This window comes from Pinus tabuliformis, chromosome J (assembly GCF_031772625.1).
Source record: "Pinus tabuliformis cultivar Carrire ecotype Pingquan chromosome J, CPIR1, whole genome shotgun sequence".
In the NCBI taxonomy this organism is placed as follows: domain Eukaryota; kingdom Viridiplantae; phylum Streptophyta; class Pinopsida; order Pinales; family Pinaceae; genus Pinus; species Pinus tabuliformis.
In genome coordinates this window covers 750,869,815-750,879,680 of record NC_142295.1, presented here as the reverse complement: position 1 = coordinate 750,879,680, position 9,866 = coordinate 750,869,815, and the positions used below count along the sequence as shown (strand labels likewise).

Here is a 9,866-nt window from a genome sequence, read left to right as displayed (position 1 = left end):
TGTTTTTATTTTTTTAAATTACTATTAATATATATTTTATTTTTTCTTAGATGTAATATATATAATATTGGTGAGGTTACATCAAGGGCGGAGAATTGAACCAATGACTTAACATATAGTGTTGCATGAAATCACCTAGAGTAAAAACAACCTTTTTTCTGGTTTGGGAGTCTGCATTGAGAAATTGTTGATGGATCAATATTTTGTTTTTTTTTTGGCAATGTTTCAAAGTTCAAACTTTTACATGTTTCTTTGCAAGATGGAATTTGATTGGCAAGTTTTGGATGGAAATAAATAAATTATTTTATTTTTATTTTTAATATATATTAAATTTTAATATATTATACTATTGGGGCTCCCAACTTGAAGTTTCCTGTAAATTTGGGCAATACTTCTAGCCATGCCCAATAATTGTTTTGGCATATAGGAAGTATCCGCCTACGGGAAACTTGTGCAACATAACATGTACCTCATATTAATGGTTTATAGGTATGAAATAACTCCATGTAATTATTTCCAGATAACTTTCACCAATCAAGATCATTACAGAATCTCTTTTTGTAATACTTTAAATTTGAAGATATCTTTTTGTAAGTATATCTTATGGGGAGGTAAACATTTTTTAACAAGGAAAGGAAAAAGTGGAAAAAATGGGTTATAAAACAGAAATGGGGGATTTCTAGATCATTACAGAATCTCTTTTTGTAATGCTTTAAATTTGAGGACATCTTTTGTAAGTATATCTTATGGGGAGGTAAACATTTTTTAACAGGGAAGAAATAAGAGGTAAACATTTTTTAACAAGGAAGAAAAAGTGGGAAAAAAAGGGTTATAAAACAGAAATGGAGGATTTCTGGAGTGGTGAAAGAATGAGAATTAAAGAGTTGCATAGAAAATAAAAAGACAAAAGATAAGATTTATGCAGAACATTTTATTGTAATTGGGTTGGGCAGAAGAATCTGAGATACATAATATTGTATTTCTCACTTTTACTTATATTGAAATGAATTGTTTTTTTCCCTCTGAAAAAGAAATTCCACCAATCACTCTATAAAATTCATTGATCCATTTCATTTCTTGCACAACCTTGGTGTTGAGATTGCAAGTTGCATCCGTTTCTTCTCCCATTGTCCTTCCTATTCATCCCACCCAAGTCATTCCACCCAGCGGAAATGGGATTTCAGGGTGAATCCGAGGGAGAATATGAGGCAATGAAATGCCAATTAACACCTCCTGTAAGTCCAATGGGATACATTCTCAACACTGCAGAATTTTCAGCGTGTGCACATACCATCTTAGAGTTCGACCAACTCATCGATGTGTCTCACTTCAAGCAAGCCATCCGGGATATCCTGTTGCCTCAGAACCCCCGATTCTCTTGTATCATGGTATCATATATTCTAACTCTTTCCTACTTTATATATATATGGAGGATTAGTGTTTGAACAGCCACAAATGTTCTGTTTATACAAATATTGAACATTTTCCTGTGGTCGCAGACAAAGGATGACAAGGGAGTTGCCCAGTGGGAGAAAACGGAAGTGGATGTGAATGATCATGTTTTTGTTCCCAACTTTCCTCCCGGACTCGAAGACTACACTGAGTATGTGAATGACTATATTTCCGATATGCACCTCAGGCAGCTTCCTCCTTCTCGTCCTCGCTGGGAGTTTCATTTTCTCAACTATAAGACCAGCACGGCATCAGCGACACTTATTATCAACCTGCATCATACGCTAGGGGATGGAACTTCTCTCATGTCTTTATTGATTGCCAGCTCTTCCACGGCTGATAATTGCAGCCGTCCTTCTTCTGAATGCACACAGCTCTTGCCAGAATCTCAGAAATCCCAAATCCATGGGTTCACCATTCATAATGTATGCCAGCGGCTATTCACCGTTGTGCTTATAATGTGGTACACACTGCTCGATTTGATGAGCAGTTTATTAAGAGTGAAATGGATGGACGACAGTGAGTTGCCAATTCGGGGAGGTCCTGGAGTGGAGTGGATGCCTAAAGTCATGTCTTCTGCCACTTTCACAATGGAAGACATTCAACGCATCAAAAATTCTGTTGGAGGGGTAATTTGTCAGTCTGCTGTTAATTTTGAAACTTTTTACAATTAGGACTTGGCTTTGCTGAACCCTGCTGCATTGTTTTACAGACCGTGAATGATGTGCTAATGGGCGTGGTATTTTATGGACTTCAACGCTACCTGAGGATTACTCTCGGTCCTCCCAATCAAATCCTTAATCCTTTTTCTTTCTCTTTCTCATTTATGTATTTTCGACCCCTGTTACTATTAGTTGAGATTTTGAATGCAGATGAGAAAATTGACGGGGCAGTAGAAAATATGAGATTAACTGCTTTGGTCGCGATGAACATTAGAGCCAGGTCCTGCACCAAAGTATGATTTAATAAATAAAAAAATTGTCATTGCAGTTCGAATACCATTACTTTTGTGAGTCAAATGGATGTTGCTAACATATGAAATATGCAGGATTTGAAGCCGAAGGGTAAAGCAGCTTGGGGAAACTGTTTTGGGTTTTTACATATATCGATACCATTGGAAAAGTTGGATAACCCGTTGGACTTTCTTCGCAACGTAAAAGAAAGTCTAGATAGAAAGAAAATGTCGTTTGCTGTCTTCATAATGGACAAAGCAATGCGCTATGTAACAAAATTGAAAGGACCACAGGTACATGAGTACATCAATTATTATTATGATTACTCTCATTGGAAAGAGCTAACTAGTCATATATTGGGTATTTAATGTCTTCATAGTAGCACACGACTTAAAGCCATAACGTGGGAGGGGCAAATTCGACATTAAATAATATTTACTCACTCCGGTGTTATCGGGCTAACTTGCGCGCTGCTCTGAAGACATTAAATACCCAATATATGGCTAGTTAGCTCCATCTTACTCTCATCTGGATTTGTCTATGATTACTGTCATAGAGAAGAGGTAACTGAATTGCTTATTATAGCATGGAATCTTGTAACAGGCATCCGCTAAATGCATGTACAAAACCCTAGCAAACACTACTCTTTCAGTGACAAATTTGGTGGGGCCTGGAGAACAGATATCTCTCGCTGGAAATATTGTTAAAACTTTATGTTTCTCAGTATCCCGGTTACCCCAGGTTAGATGTTACCCTTTCCTTTGTTTCATGCGAAATCAACGCATCATAAGTTTGTGATTTTCATTTGACAATTTGATTTGAACATGGCAAGCTCTTCTGGTGACGAGTACAAGCTACATGGGAAGCCTGAGGGTGCAGGTCACAGCTGCAGAAGGATATGTAGATGCAAACCTGCTCTCTCAATGCTTTGCTCGTTCTTTTCATGAGATGAAGGAAGCTGCTAGGATCTGAGAAAAGAGTTGAAAATAATTAATATTATTTTGTATTAATAGAGAAATAGTTACACCAGTAGTTGTAATGTATCTTTTTAGTTTAGGATTTGTTCCTAGAGTTTAGGAGTTTGGTTGCAACTTCCTGAGTTCTAATAATGTAATTAATGATGTAATTGCTCATTTGATTTAAGTAAAGTGTGTACAAGGAGAGTTCTCTTTGTTTGAGTGCAGTCTCCAAGTGCAATACTCACATGTGAGCTGTAACTCCTTTTTTAATTCAAATCTGATTTTTATCTAAAAGCACTTCAGTTTTTATTAGTATTTTGATATTTGAATGATGGGATGGCACAGTGTCGTCAACGATGTTAAGGTGCTCCGCCCGTTGAATAAGTGTTCCTTAGAAATTTGACATATTAAAGGTTACATGATAATAAAATTTCTTGTTCACTCTAAACTGCTCTCAACCCGCATCCTTATGTTAGCAGGTACTCTAATAGGTTTGCAATACGGTACATGTGCAATAATTTACAGTTGCAATACGGTACATGTGCAATAATTTACAGTGCGGAGTAGGTTACATAATCAACTCTGTGTTGAATATAAAAAGAAATACGGATTCTTGATAATTTTATTGTTTTTCACTGCTTTATCTATCTTAAGCTAGTCGATAGTGAAATATTTTTTAAATACAATCTCTAACATGAAATAACCATAAATTATATGTGAAGTATTTTATTTTTAAATAAATAATAATATCCTGGGAAGAGCTAATATTTGTAGAAAGTTTTTGGGTAGTAAATGGATGTTATTTACGCTAGGCTATAGCATTAGATTGGAAACACTTTTGTACACAAGCATATATTTTTGGTCTATAGCATTACACTCACAATAATTGTTGAAGTTAATGGAGAAATGCATGTTTTTAGAGATTGAGTTTATTAGTTACTTATGAGATTTAGGTTAGGAATTTGTTTATATTTTCTAGGTGGTTGTTTTAATTTTTTTATTTGCTTGTAAACTGTATATTCTTCATTGTTAATGAGAAAATGTAGAAGGTTCTGCCAGAAACAATCTGGAGGTGAAGCTGTTCAGTTTATCAAATATATTTCTTCCAGTTTCTAATATGGTATTAGAGCTTCAAGGTTGAGTGAAGTAAAGTTAGACTGTTTTGGTGATTGGGTGAGTGAGTGGGGCTAGGATTGTGGCATTGAGTGGTGCAAAGAAGCGCTCGTGAGGAAGCGGAGCAGGTGGAATTAATTTTTTTCTTCTGAAATTTAATGAGATCAGTGTCCTTTTTGTTTTGGACAGTAGCGTTGAGCAGCGCCCTTCCTCCAGAGAAAAACATGTTGTTCCACTATTCCTTTAAGCAATTTCTATCAGCGCGGGCCATAAGCCTCGATTTGAAGGGAAAAATCGCGCTGCTGCACGTGGAGGTTGACCCGTGGAGTTTGATCAGATTCAATGTTGCGTGGGAGTCTAAATTTGAGTGGATCTGCAGCAGTGGGAGCTCGAGGTTTCGCGTTCTGGTCGAGTTTTATGCGTCGTGGTGCGGGTATTGCAGCGTGGCCGAGGAGGGTCGATCAGTGATCGGTGCCAGCTATCTGAAGTCTGCAGGGTGGTGCTGCTTGTGAGGAGCTGTGTAATGTCGGAGATTTACAATTGTAGCAGTGTCGTGGAGAGTTGCAGACACGTCCTGGTGGCCGTGTTCAGCTGCTGACCTGTGTGAGCTTCCTGATTGCAAAGGTAGTCGGGCAGGCCGATCGGTGGCAGCTTGGCCCTCGGTGTGTCGCCTGAAGGCTGTGGATCATAGATCGCCAGTAGCTCGTTGTGTGGAGAGTGGATCTGGTGGAGCGGTGAGATCGAAGGTGGCTTGACGTTGCAGTGGAGGTCGAGCAGGGCGAGCGGTGGCAGTTTGGCCGTCGTTTGGCTGTGGTTTCCCGTGGCAGTCATGGCATCGGCCTCTATAGAGCTGTGGCATCCCTGTGTGGATGCGTTGGGCGTTCTGAAGACGCAAATCTTTACCAGCAGAGCTGCACTGAGATCACTTGCCTTTGGGATTTGATTGCCGCAATTTACTCATACTGACAGCAAGTTTCATCTTGTGTGGACTAATGCGTTTACCTCTCTGCTACGGCTGTTTTTTTTTCCACATACTATAAGGCATATTCTTGCACTCACCTCTAAGCGGTCTATGTCAAGCTCATATTTGGAAAGCCAGAATTCCACTTTCAGCAATGGGGAGTCCAGAGGCAAAGTGCAAGTGCAACGAGTATCCAGTCTACTTGTTTCAATGAATATCGGTGTATTGAAACTCGAGTTTTTAAATTTTTTAAAGGGGTTATAACATTTTTTAAAAAGTGTTGGCCGCATTTGATAGAGGGCTTCTATACATTTAGAAAGGAGCTTATTTGTTTAAAAGGGAGGGTTTCTATATTTAAAAAGAAAAAAGAAGGGGATTTTGTTTTTGCATCCAATTGAAGGAGATGTTTTTTCACTAAGAGAAAGAACCCATTTTTTTTTAGATTCCTACTTGGATGTGGAGATAAATCTATTTTTTAATTGTTCGAAGTTGAATTTTTTTTAGGGAGACTTGTCAAGATGAACAATCAGATTGCAGAGGCATATCTGAACGATAGCAATAAGCTCAATGAATCCAATTATTCTAATTGGAAATTTACGTTGCAGACCCTGTTGGAGGGGCAAAACGCATGGGCGATTGCAAGCATTGATGAGTTGAAGCCGACCCTAGCTATAGGCGGAACAACAACAACAATCCAGGATTGGGAAAAGAGGGAGAACAAAGCAAAAGTGTTGTTAAAATTATCAGTGAAAGATTCTATTATCCCTTACATCCGTGAATGTAAATCAGCAAAGGACATCTCGAAAACCCTCTAGGACCTTTATGAGATCAAAAACACAAATCGCTTGCTATTTTTGAAAAGCAAGATTATCTCCACTAAAATGGAGTACGATGAATTGGTGGCTTCGTTCATCTCTCGAATCAAGGAGCTGAGAGATAAGCTCGGGGACATAGGAGGGACAATGTCAAGCACTTATCTCGTCACGATCACCATGAATGGTATGACTGATGACTATCAGATGTTTATCATAGGCTCTAATGTGAGAGAGAACCCCCACTTTCGAAGAATGGACAAGGATCCTGATGCAAGAGGAAGAGAAGCAGATGACTCTGTCACCCAGAGTTCAGATCTTGCTCTAATGGCAAAGAAAAAACCTTTAGAGGGAATGAAAGTGCAAGAGAGAAAGGTAGAAGTACACCACAAAGAAAACAACCTCAAGGTATGTCTTCAAACAAAAGTGATTCAGGACCCAAATGTTTTTATTGTGGTAGAGTTGGTCACATAGCTAAAAATTGCCATAAGAAGAAGTTTGATGAAGGTCACCATAGACATAAGAAGCATGTAGGACACTTTGTTGATGAAGATTAGAATCAAAATCTCAGATTATTTGTATCTGATTTTTTGGTCTCTGCTGAGGATGATGAAGTAGAAACTTGTTTTGTGGACTCAACAGCTTCCACTCACATAACATGTTATGCATTCAACATTGGTTCCAGGGTTATTGCATGGAGAAATAAGAAACAGAACACTGTATCCTTAGCTTCAGCAAAATCTGAGTATCAAGCAATGTGCATAGCAAAATGTGAGGCAGATTGGTTGAGGAGACTTCTCGAGGATGCCGGAGAAGAATAAAAATATGCAACTGTTATTAGATGTGATAACCAAAGCTCAATAAAACTTGCAAATAATCTAGTGTTTCATAAAAACACAAAGAATATTGATACACAGCTTCACTCTGTTAGGGAGAAGGTTCAGTCAAAGGAAATCCATATTGAATATTGCAATAGTTGTGACAATGCTCCAAATATTTTTACTAATCCTCTTGGAAGAATTAAATTTGAGTTATTTAGGGAGATGTTAGGAGTGATAGTGAACCCTTTCTCCATTAAGGGGGAGTGTTAAAGTTAATGGAGAAATTTATTTTTGGAGAGAGTGAGTTCATTAGTGATCCAAGATCTTTTACTTACATATGCATCGGAATTACATATAACAGAGTTAATTAACGATGGAACTTAAAAGAATATAAACAATGCAGAAAATAATTAGAACAACAAAAAAGAAAACATGAGACAATGATTTTATTACGGATTTTGTCGAGTTTGGACTACCTCTCCGAGCCCTGCTCAATAGTGGGGAGGCCTTATTTGTATTATTGGCATAAAAGAGATAAAAGTACAACAACAGGAAATTATAACCCTTATACCTCCAAGCTGATATATGGGCAGAGAATAGAGAGCCCAACTTTAAAAACACACAGAACCACTGAACTCCTCATGAAAAAGAGTGCAAAAACACCTATCCAAACTCCCAATTTGGATAATCCGGCCTTCTGCAACCTTCTCGGAATGTCCCTCCTCCTCAAGTCGAGGTTCTGACTTGCTCCCAGGGTTAGAGTCTGCTGTATGCAATAGAATCTGTGTATTCGGCCAGTCCTCCCCCTTCCTTTCTCTGACACAACAGTCATATATATAATATCGTGGTGGAATCCCTCAAAATCGGGCAGTTCCAACATAATACCCAAGGTTAGTAGGCTGAAGGATTCATGGCAACAACCCTTCCATAATTGAAAATCCAATGTATAATAAAGCAACCCATTACAATAACGCATGAGTCTTGATGGTGGGTTTATCAGTGCTTCCAACTTACCGGCGGACAATCCAAGCCCGAACACAGTCATCCCGCGATACCTATGAATCCAACAATAGTATTTATCGTATGCCATAATGTTTCACATCCAACACTCTGATCGCATTATCGCAATTGGTGTGAAAACTTCAGTGCACTGGTTAGCACTCTACAACATCTGCGGACCCACATGGTTTATTAATCATGGTATATATTATATCAGTTTCGAGCCCCTTAACGCAGTATCGCAATCAGCACTCACCGCAAAATTGCAATCGGCACTTTTTCCCAGACCGCATCGTAAGCACCAGCTCTTTTGTACGATTGTGATATGTGATGTATATCGCATTGCATCTAAGTCCTGCCAGGGCCGATTTGTAACTCCTTCGGCCTGCAATATGTGATATTACAATTGCAGCCGGGAACGCCAGGGACCGATTCTTCCTTAAGCGCTCCTCCTTTTCGGTCATATGTGATATGTGGGGTCCAGTGGCATCTTGCCACGCAGCACTCCCTTATTCACTGAAACTATGCCATGTCATCTTCTCCCAGCTACTTGGACAAGCCAAACTCAAACTTTAACTTGCTCTAACTTTGTCATCTGGACTCGGATTTGAGTGTCGTTTTCATTTTTGGAATGAGGATGACGAGTACTTAGATCCGATGCTAAGCTTATCCAGATTCTGCCACTGAGTTTTGAGCCTTTTGTCATGCCACTGGTACTTTTCTGAAGATCCACCTGGATCAATCCTCCCCACTAAGATCTTTTGGACCACCAAAAGACTTTTCATTCAATTGGTAAGTGAGGAAATTGCTCCCTCAATTTTTCCTTCTCCATCCATCGAGCTTTGCTTAGATTCCTTCCTTTGAAGCCAACACGGATGTACTCGAGATCTCTACGTTGTGAAGTTCTGATCCTTCGGTCGAGTATGATATCTTCTGGCAACTTACCTAGATACTCGGGTGCAAAATCATCCATTGTAGGAATCTGTGCTACCTCCTCAGTATCCATAGTCAATGGAGGATCATAAAGCTTTAGGTTTTCTACATTTACCATGGAGTACATTTGCATATAAGTAGGCAAGTCAAGATGAAAAGCATTGTCTCCAATCTTTGCCGATATGGTGAAGGGATAATATCTAATGGGTCTTAGTTTCTTCCCTTCTCCATTCATTGTATCTTTGCTGATATGGAACCACACCTTGTCCCCAACTTGAAACTGATGGTCAACTCAGTGCTTATCATGTCAAGCTTTATACCAAGCTTGACTCTTCTCCAACTGATCTTCCATTGCCTGATGAATTACCTGTACCCGTTGAATGAACTTCCATGCCTTTTCCCTATCATCTCATCCATTGTCATCTTCCTCTTTCCCAAATACCATGTCCAAGCGCTCTCTGGGTAGATAGCCCAAATATGTCTCAAATGGTGAGCTCTATGTAGATGAATGTGTTGCTCGATTATATGCATGATGCACATAAGGAAGCTGCCCATCCCACAACTTGGGATGTTTCCCACAATAGCCTCACAAGAAGTGTACCAGGGTACAGTTGAAAACCTTTGTCTGCCCATCGATCTGTGGATGAAATGTCGTACTTCTATATAGCTTTGTGCCCATTATTTTCCACAATCTAGTCCAAAACTCCCCAAGAAAGCGGGAGTCTCAATCTGACACAATAGATGTGGGCAACCCAAAGTGGACCCAAACATGCTGAAAGAAAAGAAAAGCAGTCTCCTCAGCAATGACCTGCTTTTTACAAGGCATTAAAATACACATTTTACTAAAACTATCCACAAGGACA

General features: G+C 39.2%; 1 protein-coding gene across 1 annotated transcript; it reads left to right on the top strand.

Annotated features, from left to right (window-relative positions):
• The first annotated feature begins 1,172 nt into the window (after positions 1–1,172).
• On the top strand, positions 1,173–4,989 carry LOC149228906 (wax ester synthase/diacylglycerol acyltransferase 11-like). The gene is made up of 8 exons (XM_089380901.1): positions 1,173–1,388; positions 1,500–2,081; positions 2,165–2,231; positions 2,325–2,407; positions 2,501–2,698; positions 3,009–3,136; positions 3,238–3,305; positions 4,667–4,989. The coding sequence occupies exons 1-8, from the start codon at positions 1,173–1,175 to the stop codon at positions 4,987–4,989; spliced, it is 1,665 nt and encodes a 554-aa protein (XP_089237027.1).
• Positions 4,990–9,866: the final 4,877 nt, after the last annotated feature.